This window comes from Pseudomyrmex gracilis, unplaced genomic scaffold (assembly GCF_002006095.1).
Source record: "Pseudomyrmex gracilis isolate BER0280 unplaced genomic scaffold, ASM200609v1 scaffold_53, whole genome shotgun sequence".
Taxonomy (NCBI): Eukaryota; Metazoa; Arthropoda; class Insecta; order Hymenoptera; family Formicidae; genus Pseudomyrmex; species Pseudomyrmex gracilis.
The window spans coordinates 720,330-740,538 of record NW_018020637.1 but is presented as its reverse complement, the minus strand read 5'-3'; the positions used below and the strand labels follow the sequence as shown (position 1 = coordinate 740,538).

The 20,209-nt window shown below is 43.9% G+C and overlaps 1 protein-coding gene across 2 annotated transcripts in view; it reads left to right on the top strand.

The window, feature by feature from the left end:
• Positions 1–20,209, top strand: part of LOC109853719 (translational regulator orb2) — a 131,670-nt gene that overhangs the window by 27,498 nt on the left and 83,963 nt on the right. Inside the window, exon 1 of one of the 2 annotated variants that reach the window (XM_020426085.1) lies at positions 10,761–12,196. The exons of the other annotated variant lie outside the window; for it this stretch is intronic. Coding sequence (XP_020281674.1) covers positions 12,109–12,196 — 88 coding nt within the window. The 5' untranslated portion in view covers positions 10,761–12,108. Of the gene's footprint in view, positions 1–10,760; positions 12,197–20,209 lie in introns of those variants that run through there. 2 annotated transcript variants of the gene reach the window in all.

The following is a 20,209-nucleotide window of genomic DNA, read 5'->3' as shown; positions in this document are numbered from 1 at the left end:
GGTTTTTGGGCGTGTTTCGCCTTATCTAGCCGAAATATTTTTTTTTTTTTTTTTTTTTTTTTAATCTCGAGCGACGTCTGTTTTTCTCAATAAAATGCTGGCACGGCCTCCCATTTTCCGTGGCCGCCTTTTATTTAAATCGCCGGTTTATATTTACGGATTGCAGCTGCGCAGCCTGCTAACAACGACGACGACGACGACGACGACGACGACAGTTCGTTCGGGCCGAAACATGAAAATTACCGCCCCGTCGAAAAAAACAGTCGCTCTCATATACGGGACAAGGGAAAATTCTCCCCTTCGTTCCGTTGTACGTACCTATCTACAGCGCGGGAAAAGCATATGCGCGGAATTAAGTGCAGTCGGAGTGCACTGACCCCTCCGAAAGTTTACATATACACGAGGATGCGTCAAAAGTAGAGGATTCTCCACGTGTCTTCTCTCTGTGATTTGAAGATGACTTTTTGTTTGAGAAACAAAAAATTGCCGTCCTTTCAACGCTTCAAATTGTTGTTCAAATACATTATTGCGCATGACAGATTTCGCGTCAAAAAAATTTAAACAATTTTACTCCAAAACATTGAAGAAAACAAATTGAAAAAAACAAAAACGTTCTTTTTCTGCCGAAGACACAGAGATATATTACACACGTAAATAAGATTCAACAAACAGATATTTGTAATATAAATTTCTTATTCCCTCCCTCGCCGTAATATATTTTCCCGGTTTTGAAGCGTTAAGAATATTACACCCCAACGAGACGAATCGCGCGTATTTATCCCAATAATGCTGTTATTCCGGCATGATGTAATCTAAAGCGCATGACTGAGACACAATTAGATTGCTTAATCGAGACAGATATTATGAGACCTGCAGATCGTCTGCAGATTTCAGACAACGTTCTGTCGCTTCGATTATTTCGTCAGAAGTAATCGTCTGATTGTATTGTGATAATTAATTAGGCAGAGAACGATGGCAGAGAGCGTTTTCACAGATCTCTTCGAATCTCTCCCTCTTCGTGTTGCATAAATACATCTCGTTGAGATATAATGTACATTCGGCATCTTGTGTGTACGAGAGCTGAAACGCTTTTGCATTATGATCATTTATCGGCGAAACACACTGGTTTCCTGTTCGATAAAAGAAGCATATATATATATACACGAGTATTGTGTGTCATATATCGATTATGTATCGCGACACATGGAGGCGTTTTTATTTGATAAATTGTCGGAAAAGTAATTTGTTTGTCTTCTCTCGAAGAATACATGCACGTGTATACATATATATATATATATATATGTATGTATATACGTGTTCTTTTTTCACGAGAGAGAAGAAGAGAGAGTTGTGATAACTGCGACGCCAGTGCGTTTCGGTTTCTTTATTCACGTTCTTACAAACGTACGTATGCAAATACCATTCGTAGTATTGAGATCACGCGCAGTTCGCACAACAATTTACCGATAATTGGTTTACGTGGCATAATTGCGTAGTTGAGATGTCGCACCGTTAAAAAATATTAGTAACTCGCACATATTGCCAAAGAAGCAATTATTTCAATTATCATAACGGGTTAAAGGAGACGAAATATATATATATATATGAGACGCGAAAAAATAATATAGTTGGTCTAAAAATCAATGGAAAAATCGTTTCTTTACATTTCCATATTTCGAAAATGACACGTTTTCCTCATAATGTTTCTCCTTCTTCGTAATTAGATATGTTAAAACGATTTGTAAGCTTACGCAACCGCGGCTCAACGAGCGTAATGGGTTCCGACTAAATCCGCGCCGTGATAGCCTTACGTACTATAAACACTGAACACCGTGTGCTTTGCATAACAACGACGTTTGAAATTTCTTGCCACGCGATACGAGCCAATTGCTTACGTGCCGGTTTCCGTTTCGGAGCTGAGAGATCTCTCGTTCCAGAGATCGAGGAGAATAGAGGCTCGGCTGACTAATAAAGCGCATCGACATCTCGGTATCACAGCTACAGCTGTTTCGCGACCGGGTCAGCTGGTCCGGCTCGTGCGCTCAAACACGTTACTTCTCATTTAGCGCGACGTGTGCACACGTCGTACAATCGACGGGTCAGACGACGAAATGCATCGAGAAGCGAGTCTCTTAGGCGTGTTTCGCACACGCGTAATATGCGCGCGCGAACGCGCGTAGCACGCGACGAAGATATTGCAGCGCGACAAGGCTGAACGTAATAGCGCAGGCTGAAGGATGAGCACACGCCGTGGTGTTGGTCTAAATTTAGAACCCCGACTCGTTACTTACTTCCGCTTATTTTAGCTAAAGAGGTCGGCGTTTCGCCCGAGGGATCTCTCCCTCTCTCTCTCTCTTTTTCTCATGCGCTTCGCGAGCTCGATATTCTCTCCCCCTCTCGCGTTCCCGGCCTTGGTAATTTTCGCGCAATTTTTTCCACATTTTTGCGGACGAATCAAAACAAAATGTCGATTCCAAAAGTAAAGAAGAAGCTTCCGAAACGTTAATCGAAAAGAAAGAAAAAACGCACCACGGAGAGAAAATTGTCGATTTTTATTTCGCGGTGTCAAAGAACGTAAAGAGAGGGCGAAAAAAAATATATTAGCGTTTTATATATACGTGCTTCTCAGAATCCTTGTACGTACGGCATGTGAATTACTAATGCTGATACACATTCTGAAATCCGACGACGCGACTTGTTGTTTTTACTTTTACGTAACCGTCTCCCCGCAATTGCAAAATCACACACACGCCTGTTCTCTTCTGCGGTGACTGCGTGTTTCTTTGTTTTTTTGTTTTGCAAATTTTTGTTTTTTTGTTTTTTTTTTCAAAACCCGCTGCTCTCTTGTTTAAAGGTGTCATTAGCAACTTTGAGCAACAAATTCGGAACAGTTTACCGGAGCGACGTTACGAAACGCGGAACGACGGTACACATTGTGATACCGGGTGTTTTCTGAACGTTTGTGTGTTGTCGGAGAAAGCGTAACGCAACGCGATGAAAGGAGCGTTGGACATCTTCGAGAAAACTCCGTGTTTTAATGATCATCCTTTAACGCAACGAACTTCTCAACGCGAGTCATGTTCTCTCTCTCTCTCTCTCTCTCTCTCTTTCTCTCCCATCTTTTGCTCAGAAACTTTTAATCGTTAACATTTCAATCTATTTTGTGAGATGTAATGTAATTACGAGTTTTTCGAATTAAAACTACTTTACGAAGAGCTTTCTCTCAAAGAGAGCCGTTGATGTTTCCTCTGGTGCGAAAAGTCCTTTTAATCGCCGCTTAAAAAATTAATTAAAAACAAAAACCAAAATGCGTAAAAGTATTACATTGGGTCGGCGATGTTGTAAACCTTTGCTCAAGTTTCACCGACGAAAAATTTTATTTCCTTGTCGTTTGCACGATCCTTTTCGAAAGTGTCTTTAGAAAATCGTGAGAGAGAGAGGGAGAGAGAGAGAGATGTATCGTTCGTTTTCGAAGTTTTTAAATGGCACACACGAGTTCGTTGGAATCGATACGAGAGTTTAAACGTGAAAGAATACAAAACCGTCACTCGAGCAGCGTCCGTGCGTGTGAACGGATCAACCTGTAAAAAGCGCGAACCCGATATTTCGGTCGATACTAATGAATTAATTAGCCGTTTTCGAATACATTTTAATATTTATACATCAGCGCGGTTGGTTTGCAACATATTTTGGATACGTTTTAATTGCGCGTGAAATCACGGTAACTGGACACTGGCGTTGAAAAGAAGTGGCCAAAATTTACGATGCTGTTAACTGTCGTCCGGTAATTGATAACTCGAAGACACATATCTCTCGCGTGTGCGCACATTTCCTCCTCGTCGGATTCGCACGACGACGGGAGGACAAAACTGTTAAGATTCACGAACCTTTCTCGAAAATCCCGCTATACTAATACACGCGGTTTCAACGTTCTCTTTCTCTTTCGCATGCAACACGCGCATGCAAATTTATGCGGCATGCGCCGTCGTTCCGCGCGCGCGTCATCGTTCGTGGCTCGTTGCGTTGTTTGCGGCGTTTTTTTCCACCGCCTCTCGTTTTTTTCCTCCCTACTTGTTTTAACTGGAATGTTGCGCAAAATTATTATTATAGAAACGTGATGGAAAATTATATCCCGCGGAGGATGTGCTCGAGCCCCCGTTCCACGCGCTCGACACGAAAATGAGACGGCGATTTTGCGGCGATCGGCTTCTTATTCAACGGAGAGTTCGTTCGCCTTCACCAAGCGAGACGAAAGATTCTTCGTTCGTTCCTTTCGAAAAGATGAATCTTCCGTCGTAGAATGAGAACCGTGTTAAATCCATCTCGCTCGGCTCGTCGTTGCGTAATTGGTAACCGAACGCGATCAGAACTCAACAAAGCAACGTCATTCGACCTTCTCGCCCTCGCGAATTCGTATTTGCGAAGAACAGTATGAGTGCATCGGCGACGGTTTTTGTCAATTTTATTTTTTATGACCGTTTAGATTGTCGGCAGAGTCGACTGATAAAGCTGATATAAAATTGCGCCGAAAAATTAATAAATGTCATCGTATCGTTTACAGCGCGTCAAATCGTCTTTATTATCTCGTGAAAGACTCGATGTTCAGAAAAAATACAGCGCGAGCGAGTTGTTTTGTGTTTTTTTTTTAATTTCAATACGATAAGACAGACGGAAAGAGAGAGAGAGAGAGAGAGAGAGAGAGAGAGAGAGAGAGAGAGAGAGAAAGAAAGAAAGAGAGAGACGTAATCCTCAAACACACACGTGCGCATCTAATTGACACACTCTATTGTTATCTGCGATATGTACACTATACTGATGCGTCTATAATTACATGTTCAATATTATGCAAGAATTACCGATAGTTTCACCGAGGCGGACTTTAATTTAGCAAAAAGGTCGGCCGCGATAAAAGACGTCTCCAGAAGAGTGCCGCGATACTCCCAACGCGGCTTGCAGTAATTAATATCGATTCCCCTTATCATCCCGATGAAGCCACCACCGTTTATAGACGGGTGCCATTTATGAAATGTCATTGAAAAAAAAAGTCCTGGATAAAAGAACGCGCTCCCCGCCCTTTACTCCTACGAGCGAGTGAAGGAAGAACAATATCGCGCGTTAGCTCGAACGCATCCACTCGGTTCCGCGCGCATCGACTCTGAAACTTGGAGCAAGTGGCCGGGCTTGTCGCGATTCGCCGCCGCGTGCACCGCTGGTCCGACACACCACGTCGTTATGTAACCGGTGTGCGTCACAAAACACACACACACATATACACACATACATCCATACTCACACATCAGTAGAACGCACGTCGGTATTGACACGGCGAACGAGCGAGCGAGCGTGTCGCAACGAGCGCGCGCTAATAATTGTGCCGCTTAACCTTGGACATTGATTAAACCATCCTTCTCGTATCGGCGGTACACCTCTCGCGAGCGCGTGCAATACACATTTGTGCGCCGCGCGCACACATACATGCGCGCGCGCCCGCGCGCTCTCGGGAGATGTTCACTGTGTGTAACGTCATATCGCCCCTGTCAACGGCGCGGTTACGATACCTCGCGAGAGCGACTCGAGATTACGCTCCGCGGCCTGGAAATAAATAGGAACTTTCCGCTATATGCGAGAGACCGCGTAAGAGTTTTTCCTCTCCTGCTGAAAGGCTCAACCCTGAAGGCGATGAATGTCACACCGGAGCTTCTCTCGTATATATATATATATATACGGCGTATATATACGCAAGATCTACTCGACCGTGCGCGCGCGCATATGCACATGCCGAGTTTAATTACTCGCGACAGCAGTCAACATCGCGCCGTTTATTATCGAGCAATACGAAATTACGGCGCAACGCGCCATCCGTGTGTCGATACGTAATTGCACTTGCGCATTTGCCTCTGTACGTACGTAGCGTGTACATGACATATTTGATTTGAAACGCCGAATTCTGGCCCCGAATGCAATATTATTGCGCCGCGCTTACTCGTCCGAATGTATTTTATAAAACATGCGATGTATTTTGCAAACGCGATCGTCGTTGATTCGAAATATATATATATATATTTACATATATGTAAATGAGGCCGAAGCAAGGATGATTAATCGGATTCGTTTATTCTTGCGCCATTAGATGCGCATCGTCTTTCTCATCATTAGCTGGAAATCCATCGTAATCGATCATTCAGGACTTGAAAATTATGAACTGCGGCTACAATATTGATTGTAACACGTAATAACGATTTTATATAATATAAATAAATACTGAAATTGAAAATTGCAACAAAATATAAAACGCAAACAAACAATTACTACGTACATAAAATTATTACTAATCTACACATGTAAATTGAAAACTCGAAAAAGCGCGTCCTTTGGAAAAAAAATGCGTGATATTTATTTATAGATGACTTTTTCGGCTTAACTCTTAATACCGGGGGGTTTTTTTTTCTTTTCATTTTGAACGATGAGTGTTCTTTTCAACCCCTTTGGTCCCGTCGTCCTCGTCGCGACAGTCGCGTCGGTTTTCTCGAAATTATTACGAACGTATCGAGAAAGGGAGGCGCGACCACAGACCGGCCGAATGAGTGTAAAGCCACATCGTGCGTGGGGCGGCGGCCCTGCGAATACGCAGATGCGTTAATGGCCCGGAGAAATGATTCATATTTTTTTCGTGCGGTCTCTTGCGCACCGTATTCGGCACACACACACACGCACACACACACGTCCCACAAATGCGATGCAGGAATATCCATCGAGAGGATTCGCGATTATGGTGATGTATCTCCGCAAATACGTCCGTAAAGCCGTCGAACATATGCGACGTGTCTATCGCTATGGAGAACCGCCATTGCGAAGCGAATCGTTGCTTGTTACATGGATAATGCGATTATTTGATACGCGACGTGTGCAACGTACTGTTTTATGCGAAACACACGCAGTGACACACAGCTTCGGTTTTCTTCCCCTCTTATTGCGTATCCGCGATTATTAGGAATTATTCGTCACGGAAAAGAGAAAAACGTGCGTGACGAGGCGATTATTTTCATTGGGTTTGCATATATATATATATATATATTTTTTTTTTTTTTCATGTGATTGCTTATTAAAAGTTGATTTTTAAACACACGAAGAGGTTTAAATATTCATAGGAAACATTTATGTCACGCGGAGAGACTGATGAACAATGAACTAGGCGAACAATAAGATTTCATTGTGATGCCAATTGCGGAAATAAAGTGTTCGCGAACGGCATGACGCGCACAATTTTTTTACACGTTACACGGAAAACGCATATTGGCGGTGAATATTTACGAGATACTTCTTGTGTGATTACATTACCATCTTGCTTCAGATAACAACTCGCGATACGTGCCGACACAACGTTCAGCTTATAACGTTGAAGTACGTGTGTACGCGTGTATATTTTCTGCGATTATATCTACGTAATTCTATTGCTGATATAGTCTTCGTATCGTTGTTTTTGTCTCAACATGAATTATACATTAAAAATAGTTTTTTTTATTATTTGGGCAAGATGTGACGCAATGTTTCTTCGCCGAATGTCGATCCAGCTTATGGCTCGCGCGCGTCCTTCTTTTGATTATTTAAAAAATTTGTTTTCAAGGAATTCTGTCTCCCTCGATATTGACAAATGTTGCGAATCGCGAATTCGACATGTTTTTCGAAACACGACGACACACACATTGACACAAACTACAATCGCGTACACGGTGTATCACATGCGTATGCAGAAACGCGCGCATAAGTGGGCACATTCGCGAGCAGACAGCCTTGAAGGTATTATCAGGTTGCTTTGCGTAGTCGTCGTCGTCGTCGTCGTCGTTGTCGTTGCCGACTGTCTCTCTGTAACAAGGTGCCAGAATACTTTTGTTTTGCCGTGTTTGCAGTTTCACTTTTTTGCACCGATTATGCCGGCACCCAACTCGAGTTACTCTTTGCGCCGTTAATTAATTACTACTGAAACCTATTAATTGGAGAATACGCTAACGCGAAATTGCCGCTAATTAACGCGCTCGTACGGCTTTACGCGTGTAATAATATCGCAAGACCGTATCCGGCGTTCCCCAGACTACCGAAACAAATAAACCGCGCAACACAATATAGTCGTCTAACATTAATGAGGATTATTAATGGTATAAACGTGATGTATTTGATCAAAATCGTGTTTGAACCGCGTTCGGCGGAGATATGATCATAACGGATTTTGATTATGCGCAATCCTTCGTGGAAATCGCATCACCAATTTTCGAAAAAGCCTTTTTTCGAATGCCGTCTAGTTAGTCACATGCGTGCTTTCAAATCCGTCGGCAATTCGCATTGAAATGACGTTTTCGCTAATTGCAGCGCTCCGATGTATAATCTAATAATAATGATTCGGCCTACGTGGACGGTGTTCGATAGAGAGAAGTTCGATCGCGTATACATATATATATATATATATACCCAGCATTGAATTTAATTCCAGCACACGCAACGTTCAATTTCCGGGGTCGTTCTAATCCATTAAATATTAGTGCCAGTTAATCCGTGATTCTGATATTAACTGGTGTCGCAGAGGCGGTTATATATTATCGCGATATATTGTCCGCGCTCCGTGCGTTGTTTTGCGCGCAGTTTTATTCCTTGAACATTAAAACGTATATCGAGAACGTATGCGCGATTTTTATTTCCGAGACGTGCGCAGTTTATTCCGCCTTGCCGCGGCTCCCGTATGTTTTCGTGTTTATACACGACAAAATCGGTTCGCGTGATGTTTTTAATAATATCGAGATAATGCGCAGTAGGTATTAGACTTTTTTAACATTGTTATCTTCAGCAAACTTTGTTAGATTTTGAAAAAACTAAAAATAAAAATGAACGCGTGTTTATCAAAATTTCAAAACTCGCCCTGTGGGGGACGTATTGTATACGTAAATGTTTTATTTCTCTCTCGCGGAATAACACATTTGGTTTTTATATTTTTATCACACTAAGAAGCACACGTCTTAGCTTATCTGACGTCGATCTGAAATCAATATTATTGAATTCTATATTTCCACCGAAATTTTAGCACCGAGACTGTTATTGCAACAGAAACGAAGCCCATCGATTCCTCACAACAGCTGGGTGCGCTCGCGCATATCGGACATCGAAACCACGGGAGGAAGCCTAATTGGTGACGATTTAAATTCGCGTGGAGAATCGAAATCAGTATTCGGAGGATTGGCGGTCTGTGTGCACGACGTCAGAAACGCGTATACGCGGGCCGGATAGGTATACGCATTACTAATATTACACACCGGGTCCGGCGGGACACGCGCACACGCGTGTTTTTGAGTCATCGCGTTTCAATGCTGATCCGTCGTGCGTGCGTGAGTGTGCGTGTAGTACGTGCCACGTAGGTAGGTATGTTTGCGCGCGCGCGCGTGTGTGTGTGTGTGTGTGCGCACACGAAATGTACGCACGCACAATTTTTAGCCACGCACACACGCGCATACACACGCGCGCGCGACATTCTCGCTCGTGCCCCGATATACGCACATGCGTAACAGGGTTGTCTATCTTTTTTATCTCTCTCCGGCGGAGTAGCGGTCGCGCTACTCTCCCCTTCCCCGGCCCCGGCAATGCAACCCCACCTTAACCCCATGGCAACCACGAACGCCGGCCACCACTCTAGAACAGTGACGTAACAACTCCATATGACGCCCGCGATCAAACCGCGATGAAACTGATAAAGCTTGTGTGTACATTTCGTATTATTGCGGATAAACAAAATGTCTACGTCATCGGGTCTTCATTAACTTGAGAGTAATATAAAAATTTAATATATTACAGGGGAGAAAAGAATTAATATACCTATATATATATACACACATGACGGGGAAGCCATATCGTACACGTACACACACACACACACACACATAGAGCAAACGACAATTTTTATATTCTATGACTTCAGCGTTTACGTCGCCATCTTAATTCCATTAGATTCAATTTAATTTCGATAATATCCTTAGCAAGGATATTTTCTTTTTCGTACGCGTTTTTAAATTGCGATATCTAAACGCGATAATCACTTTTTGTAATTTTATTTAGAACGCGCTATCTCTTCTCTTTATATTCGCGAAAATTACAGCACAAAACAAAGATGGCAAATTGCTATAAATTGTCATATCCGCGCGGTGCGTCTCTCGCGATAAAATTTTTATAATCGATTAACGAGAACAACGCAAAGCGCCGGAGAATCGTTGAGATCGATTTACGGTCCTGATATACGTCTCCCGCTTCGCGGTATGATCCCGTCCTTCTCCCTCGTTCTTTCCCCCCCATCGTCGCACACACTCTTACTCGCTCATTCTCTCTTATCTTCTCTTTCCTTTCAACTGGTTCCCGTTCGTTCTCTCGCTCTCGCGCTTTAACTCGTTTGCCATCGCTTCCCGTCTCTCCTCTTTCTTTCTCTCGCTTCATCTGCCCGGTCGGGATCGCCTGTCTTCGTCATTGTCTCCCGCTGGCTCTCTTCGACTGTGTTTCTCTCACACATGTGCGCACGCAACTCACGCACGCGATATACACATATATGTATATATATATGTATATATATATATATATGTACGCACACGTGCAAGAGCCAGTCGCTGGCACATGCACCATCCGTCGTGCGATAGACTCTGCTTTTTTCCCCCACCACACGCCGCGCCCCGCTTCCTCCCACGCCTGGGGGCCAGGGACCATCGCGGAGCGGCCATTCCTTTACCGAGCTCCGAGTAGCGCGCATCGCAGGCCGTTTTCGCACAGCGGGTCGCAACCACGCCTTTATCGAAAACACAAACACGATTCCGCACAAGGCGGAGTATATAACGACAGAAGAGAGTGAACGAGAGAGAACTACACAGAGACGGACAATAAAAACTCCGAAAAAGGCCCGACCCAGGGAAGGCAGCCCAGCTGAGTGGAAGAGGAGAAGGGGAGACGGCGCACCGGCTCGGGCAGAGTGGCGCGACATACGAAAGGAAGTTAGCGGCGAAAGACGGACGAAACACTGTCAGACTGAGCGCGCGCGCGAACCAGCCAACCTTCTCGCCGGTTGGTTCCGGTCTCCCTTGGGTAGAGCAACCTGCCAGCGTTACGGTGGCAACAAACCTTTTTACGTTCTCAGCCGTGACGGCGTACTCTCGGAGTTTACGCAGTCTCTTACGCGCACCCGTTCTGCACACAGACTGTACTACCGAGTGCCTCAACGGAATCGCAACCGGCCGAGAAGGGAGATCGCTTACCGCGAACAAGCGGACGGACGCAACGCCGTGAAGTGAGCCGCGCTCGATTCTCCTTATCGCGCTCGAGCTGCGATTCGAGCTGCGAGGTGCGAATCGCGTGCGCGCGCGCTGTAGACGACAAGAAGCACCGAGAGAGAGAGAGAGAGAGAGAGAGGGGGGGAGAAGAGAGAAAGAGAGACAGAGAGAGAGAGAGAGAGAGAGAGGTGACGACCATTCGGAGTGCGCATCCATGACCCTCGCGGTGACTTGACGGGATCGTGAATGTCGCGATCGTCGACGTCGTCGCGCTCCTCCGCAGCTCTATTCAGATCCCGTCACTGAACGCTTCAGTCCGCACATTACACGCGCGTAAGACTAGAGTGCGCGCGCTCGTGTTCTTCGATATTCGTGTTTCTTCACGCTTGCTGCTCGCGTATGTGTGTGCCGAGTCTATTATTTTGCCGCGACAAACTTGCGATAGTATTTTGAACGAGCGGTTTTACGCGAAGTATTTTGAATCGAGAATAGTCTCGATATATATATATATATTGACATATACAACACACAGTGAGTTTAAAGTGCGACAGTGACCGAGAAGAGAGAGAAAGAAAGATAGATAGAAAGAGAGACGTATACGCGGTGTATATACACACGAAACGAGGGGGAAGCGAAGGGCAAGAGACTCGGCGTGCACCGAGTGCTTAGGAACAGGAGCAGCCGAAGGGGAGAAACAGGAGGAGTAGAGTAGAGGGAATAAACGAGCCTCGCGCGCTGTACGCTTCGAGCGAACGTCGACGAGCCGGAAGCACCGACCGAGTGAGAGAGAAAGAGAGAGACTTCACGTCTGCTTTAGAAGATGTTTCGAGCTTACGGCACCGCGCCGGCTGAGACACCGTCCCCGGGCGCCGACTTCCACCCTCTGGCGACCCTGATCTTCAACAAAGGTGCCAAAATTTAATCATATTATATATTTCTTTATTTATTTTTATTATTTTTACTGTTTATATATTAGATAATCGTTTTTTTTTTCGCGACTTTATTCACACTTCGCGCGAAATCGACACGTGCTTTGGCATGTGATTTTACGCTAATGCGCGCGGCACCAATCTCGGCGTGAATCGTTCGCCTCGTTGACGCAATCGCGTTGACTATCACGACAGGCCGCCGTTTTCGGATCGAGGGGAGTTCACGGCGACGATGATGATGACGACGAGAGATGGTGTGGTAACGATGGCGTGCGCCGTGGCCACGTGATCGCGCTGAGTATTTTTTTTTTTCTCCGTTCTCTTCTCCGCTTCGCGTCTCCTCGTCACGCGTTATAGCCGTCTCTCTTGCGATATGACGACACGGTGCAATATTGCGCCGTCGAGAGCGATGGCGACGTCGGTTTTTTCGAGCACGTGACGCGTACGTCCTGGTGGGGCGCGAGCGCGAGGAGGGAATATTGTTGGAAATTGCCTCCGCGACGTAGACTCCTGCCTAAAGCGGTTTCGCGTGCCGGATTTCGCGCGGAGGTGTATCGATTTCCGGTCTGCCGCCACCGAGCGAACGTAAATATCGTTGAGGGTGGCGAAGTACCGAGCGAAAAGGAGGAGAGAGACGGAGGAAAGGGTAAATGAAGTTGTGCCGAGGTTGGGCGAGAATTTCGGCGGAAATTCGATTCGACGATAACTCTCTCGGTTATGAAGGAAGCGGAGTCGCGCGCGTTTGGAGATTTAAAAATATTCCGCCGTTCCTCGGAAATACGCGCGCGCGGCTACCTTCGGTCGCGATTGATTTGAAAGTTAATGGATACACGCGAACCTTGGAAATTTGCAGCAATTGCTTTCCTTTCATATTTTCCTATTATCGCGACGCAAAACGATATCGCTGATGTAGGAAAAAAAAATGGATTTGTTTGTAATTAAAAAAAAATATCGTTAGTCTTACGGTTTGCCACTGATCTAATGTCTCACAATTAGTCCCGTAACGTGTTCCCAGAATGGAAAATTTAAATTCAAATCGCTATCTTTGAAGAGAATATTTTGTTGCAACAGTGAAATGTTGTTGCTCAATCGAGCGAGCGTTGCATCTCGGTCGTTTACGACGGAATATTTGCAAACTTCACGTGATTTTAATCAATTTCTATTTGAAAAAAAAAAAAAAAAAAAACGCGACAGATATTTTAAAGTTGCTGGCAGCGCGCGTTACATACTCCATAGTGATTAATAGACTCTCAATCTATCATTTAGCACGAGATCTCGCTCTCGTTCCAACGCGGTAACAAGTCTTTACACGCGCGATATATTATCTGAAACATGTTTATTGCATATTATTGAAAGTTGTCTTAAATAACGATCCGTCATTTTACATTCCATCATTGTAACTTTTTAAACATTACGCCATCGGCATCGTCTTGACGTCATCCAGCGCGTGTACCACATGTCACTTGTTACGTGTGTTGGGCGTTTTAATTTATGAATAGGTTAAACCAAGAAGGAAGAAAAGGTAGTCAAGTGTGCATGCGTGTTCACAGTACCTACTTGCGTGTAACAATCGCAGCAATTGTGCGCTATCATTATTCGTAACCAAGCAACGATCGATATGTTCTCGCGAAATCGAAAATGCAATTGTTAATTAATACAAAATAGCGCTTTATCAACTTCAACATTCGCGACATTCGAAAATTTCAATTTTATTTACAAACTCGCGGGTTTTCTTTTTTGTTTTTTTTTTAAGTCCATCCATTTTCTCTAATTTTATTATTTATTAACATTTTTCAAGGTTTTTTATCTTGCGCTTTGTAATCCTCCGTTTTTTTTTTTCACCATCATTCTTCTTCGCATTATCTCTTTTTTCTCTTTTCATAACATTTTTTGCTCTTGGTCACCGTAGCGGGATTATCGATCATTTTCCGGGAGATACTTCGCGAGCGCCTGCGCCCGAATCTTTTTCGCGACTCGCGAGAGACGCGATACGTCATCCATTGGAGCGTCGCCGAGGAAGCTTTTAAAAAGAATAATCGCGTTGTTCGCCGCGTGTGTGCGAGTAATCCTTTCTTCGCAAAGACGTGTAGACCCTTTAAACTTTAAAAGTGCTCGTCGCCGCTACCCTTCGGTAAATCAGGTGCGTGCGCCCGGTCGTCATCTGCCGGTGACGCACCTGTCGTGCTAGCGACACGACCCTCCGACGTTTTCTTGCCATTTTTAAACAGGCACACCAAAGCTTTGATCGAAAGCTTATTCGGATACTTCTCAATCAGAAACTATGTACTTAATATAATGTATGTGTACATATACTGTAGCTTATTCTGTTTTTTTTCAATTTCTACTTTTAAATATACGACACATGTACTCTTATAACAATCCTATTGTTGAATTAAAGTATAAATGCTAAAAAATTGTTTTAACATTGCTGAACTTTTTCGTGACTAACCATTCTCTACTTTTTATCATTAAATCGTCGTATTGCATTGCGTGCGATGAGTTGATGCTTTAAAAAACGTCGGAGACGGTAAAAAAAATTCTTGCGAGAGATTTACATCCTATACTTTGGATAGAGTTGTCGTTATTATTATCAACACGAAGTTCGCACGTGTGCGTAGACATTCGCACAGGTCCAGGTCGCACGCAGAGCTATAGGTTGGCTGGCTGGCTGGCTGGTTGGATAGCTGGCTGGTTGGTTGGCTGGCTGGCAGGCAGGCTGGCTGGCTGGCTGGCTGGCTGGCTGGCTGGCTGGCTGGCTGGCAGGCTGGCTGGCTGGCTGGTTGGTTGGTTATTTCGCTCGCTCGCGAAGAGAGTCCCTTGACCTGGCCTGACCTGCGCAACTTTGCACCCTACCCTTACCTACCGCCCCCCGTATTGGTCGCCTCACTCTGCTCCCCCCTCTTTAGTCGCGGACTCCCTTTCCAGCGGTCTACTGGCCTCCCGTACCCCTCGGGAAAACCCACCCTCCTTACGTATCTACGCGTGGTACTTGGGAGAGCGATGCTTCTACTGGCTCATCCTTTCCCCGCCCTTCGTCATTCTGTCAGTTTTGCAATTTAGGAACGCTCGTCCGACAGTGATGCCGCGGGTGCAATTTTGAAATGTCTACGTGTACAATCAGTCGAGAGTTATATTAAAAAAACATGCTTAGAATATATAAATACGTGTATGTAAAATTTTTGTTCAAAGATTTTTTTAAACATGTAAAGTAAATTCGTGTCTTGTTAAAAACTATGCAGTTATATTCAAAAGTTCGAAAATTCGTGTAATTACTCGGCGTTTACTTATCTTCTCGAAAATCATATGTATAATATTTTATAAAAACGACACAAAATTACAAAAGGGGAGGGTAAACTACATTTTTCCTCTACAGAACGAGAGCAAGATGATTTTCTAACAGCGAAACAAATTTTATTCCGTTACGCGCTCCGTCTCGTGGAAAGTAATTACGCGCAAAATTTCTCATTAATTATAACAGACTTATTCATAACGCTAAGACAGATAGCTCTCATCCGGTATGTACCAGTCGTCGTTATAACGAGTCGCTTTACTCGCGCTGCAAAACCAGATTAAATTTTTGTAACGCGCAAACACTCCGAGTTTTTAACGGGGGGGGGTTGAAATTACACGGGATACACACGGAATCGCGCTCGTTCTCCCTAAGGTGCAATAAAAGTTTTGTGACATTTTTAAGGTCGACATTTTGCAAAAATTTAATGCAATTCTCGCAGTTCCAACACACGCGCGAGTAAACGTTTTGGAGCAACAAAATGTTGAGAGATTTGCGAGAATAAAACGCATGCAACACGCACGGTTTCTCTCGTGTGTATACACAGTTAATCTGTGATTTATTTAACGTGTACACAAAAACGTGCGATATTAAATTTTCATTAGTCCAATTAGTACGAAGCGCGTGTTAAATACCGGCATGATCTAAATTCAGCATTAGAATAAGCAAGTATCTAATCTCAGCACCATCATGAAATAATATCTACTTAGTTTCACGGCGCCGTTAAAAGCGAAGTTCGCTATTTCGAGAGCGAATTCCGGCGAGAGAGCAGGTGCTCGTTTAATTTTCAAAAAGCAGTCCAACCACTTTCCCTTCTTTTCCTCCCCGTGTGTGTTGTATTTTTTACCCTCCGATTTTTGTTTTCTGTCTTTCTCTCGTTCTCTCCCCCTCTCTCTCTTTCGGCGAACCATGTGTATGTCTCCGTATAAACGTCGCGCGCGCGCGCAAGAGCAGGAAAAAAGACACACCAGAGAGCGTGTGTGGATCGTGGCTATACGCACACGCTTCTCTTCCTTTTGCTCCGTTGACCGGAGTTAGAATGAAGAGGCTATGCGCCGCGCGACAGTCTCCGGTAATCGATAGTGTCCTCTGGCATCGTTTGTCTATGTCCACCCGCCACCAAGCAGCTTGATAGACAGAAATGGGACGTGTTTCTCTTTCGCCGAACGGCGGCGCGGAGGGTATCGCGCGGACAATTGAAAATGTCATTGCTATTGCCGTACGTTATTCCTGTACCCGCGACGAATTGAAACATAATAAAAGAGGACGGAATCGTTGACGCGTTATATATTTTTACATCGCGAAATATTCATTTATCAGAGTAATGATATCGGCTTCGACACGTTAATTATACAGAGAGCCTGGTTTCATTAATTATTTGAAATATTGCTAACATCTTTCGAGAGAGTTTGCGCGCCGAGAAATCCAATTGAGAGCTGAAGTTACGTCAAAGAAAATAAAACTTTTTCTTTTTGATATATAGAGAAGTTATAATATTTTATATATGTTTTTATAAATGTTTTTAAATATATAAAATATGATGAATTTCTCTCTCTCTCTCTCTCTCTCTCACACACATTTGACACACAAAAAACACGATCCTCGTTAATTAATGTCTCTTCTCTTCTAACGTTAGATTTTCTTCTGACACGTGTGTCTATAAAATTAAATCTGGCGTCTCAAGAATTGTTATTGACGTTATCTGTCTGTGCAGGAGGAAAGTGTTACTCATAGGTTAAAGATATAACGTCATGCCGAAGGTGTCGTATCGCATTTTCGCGTTCATTATTCCAAACGTGGCTCTGTCACGTCGAGGATTAACGATTTCGCGAAGTCGCGCAATATTTACCGGTGCGCTTTCTCGAAACAACAAATCCTGTTTGTTTCCGCTTGCTCGTCATCTTTCGCGGAAAGATCTTCAGAGAAACACGTGTGCGTTATCTCTTGACGAGATAATTGTCGCGAGATCGTGATTAATAATCTATCATTAGTACAATTTATACATGTATGCGTGTGTGTATAAGTAATGAGTTATCACGAGTCGCATTTGGATCGTACGCAGAACGATATATGATCTACGATATATCTTTCCTGAAACGAGCAGGAAATTGGCAAAAGCGCGAAAAAAAAGATAAACTAATGCACACGTAACATGCATATATTTTTTAATGTGGCAAGGACGTGCGCGAGAATGTTTGCGTAAAAACTGCACGACCCACATCCATCAAGTCACTGTAATTAGCATCGGGTCAGCTTTCAGAATCAATCGCGTTCCTCCTTAATCGCCGTCATTCGATATACCGCATTCTCCGATGCTATATTTATCTGTTCGAACAGGATTTCGCAGTCAGCGAGACAGTGCGAAGTTTTTTTTCTTTTTTTTCGACGTAAACTCTCTTCTGCTTAACGGCCACCTTAATCGGTGACGCGTCTATTATATTGCACCACATAATAGCCAATTTCGTCGCTGCCATAAAACATGCGCACGAGCGCACGGCCGACTTTCGAACGCGCACACACGTCGCGCGATGAGCACGTTCTAGATTTTGTTTGCAATTTTTTCTCAAATTATACGCGCGCGACAATCGTTTTCTCTCGTGAAACACAACGCGATGAGAGACGAGTCAACGTCACGTCAACCTGTTCGTGACGTTGTCTTTATCTGACACACACGTGGCGTGATTAAATTGTACATAATAATTAGATCGAATCAACAGATGCGAAATTGAATTTTTCACGGGCAGTTAATAATTAAACCGATCCATTAATAAATTATACACACGGAACAGCTGTGGGGAAGATTCGGCACGGAAGAGAGAGAGAAATCAATGAATTCGCCGATATATGTTCGCGAAGCAACAAATGAGAACTGTCCGGATTTCTATATGTCGGCTCCCGCGTGTCACGGGGAAATGACAGTTCTAGGTCGCGACGCATTTAACGATGCGGCGCGGTAGCACGGTTTTCGTGAAAATTATAAACCTGCCTGAGAAATGACACTTTTAGCGGATGTAATTCCCGCTCTCGGAAACCGCCGAACGTGTCATTTGCTTTCCGACTGTGTTTGTTATTTTTTCTTTTTTTACATCGCGATGCACAACGCGTGCGCATGAAAATAAGTGAGCCAAATTGCAACTTTGATGCCTCGCCTCGTAAATGATCGCTTTACGCGTCGATCGTGATATCTTTTTTTTTTTTTTGTTTTTTTGTTTTTTATCCGGTGCAACAACCGAATGCAAACGTCGAAGCCGCTAACGCAATCCGCGTCAGACTGTTCAATTCTGAACGTATACGTACGTCACGATTGTTTATCTCGCGAACGCATACCCAATTTGTCGGAATCGCGGTTGCGCGCCATTGATTGGCCCGTTTGCCGCAAACAATTCTTTCCCATGTTTCTCCGGTTGTTTGTGTTTACCACACGAGACATTTGAGCGTAGATCGACGTGGAGAGATTGACGTCAACAAACTACGCGCTGTCTGCGACGATGACATAATAGCAATATTATACGAGAGATGTGTGTTGTGAAATGACGTTTATTCGCGAATGCGAGTCATCGAGTGTATGTTTGTTTTTGGAAAATTTTTCGATTGCGCCGTTTTTCGCTTTTAAGAATATTTTCATAATTTATTAGTTTCGCGGCACAAATTTATTATATTAAAATGCGCATGTGAACGCAAACACGAGAGTTGTTTCTTGTTCTTACGCAGTTGATTGTGTGTGTATATATGAGAAAAAGAGACAACGAGAGAAATATCACAAAGTTTTATCATTGAGTCAAACGATATCAAGTTTCATACAGCGTATATAAGTTTTTTTTTTTTGCGCCACATGTTGGCATTTGCGAAGGGTAAATATGTCATTGAAGTATACTCGGCAATATATACTTTTGTTCATATCAAGGTTTTCCCGTGGAAAAAATCCACGTCGTTTTGCGTCAGTCGGAGTCTCAAACGAGAATAAATTCCAAAGTTCAGTAGCGATCTGCCTTTCTTCCTCGAAAGAAGAAGTTTTTCTTCTTCGGAACATTGATCGTATCTGAAGAATGTGACATTTACGAAAGAATGGAGTTGGACGTTATCGAGGAACTTTGACAAGATAGCGATTGTTTTTTAACGGCTGTTGGTACGTAAGCGCTTGACTGCGTTTCACGTCTCAAACGCGTAATATAAACGCGCGCGCGACACGGTTCGGTTAATTATCTAGTTATCATTTATTTGCTCGTGCGGCCGCACACGTACGCGCGACGTACACACACACACACACACAGACGCGCGAAATACACACGTTGAGAAAAAAAAAAAACACGTTTCGTCCTGCGTGTGGAAAGAAAACGCGAAAGCCTTTTCCGCCGATTAACGCGATACGACGGCGCAAAGAAAGGCTCGCTTTACGGCTTTCATAATTCGCGGAAAACAACGTATCCCTTCTACCGTGCAATTTCACCGTCGCGCTCTATAAAGGCACGTTAACGGCATTTACGTGCCGCACGCGTTAGTAGAAGAAAAAAAAACCGCGATGTGTGCGTTGCACATTCGCTCTATAGAAAATACAAAATCTTCGAGAGAGTCCGGCAAGACTTTTAAATCGCGTGTGCGTGTGTTCTCTTTAAATCTGGAAATCGGAGTGTTTCTTTCTCTCTCTCTCTCTCTCTCTCTCTCTCTCTCTCTCTCTTTCTCTCTCTCTCTCTCTCTCTCTCTCT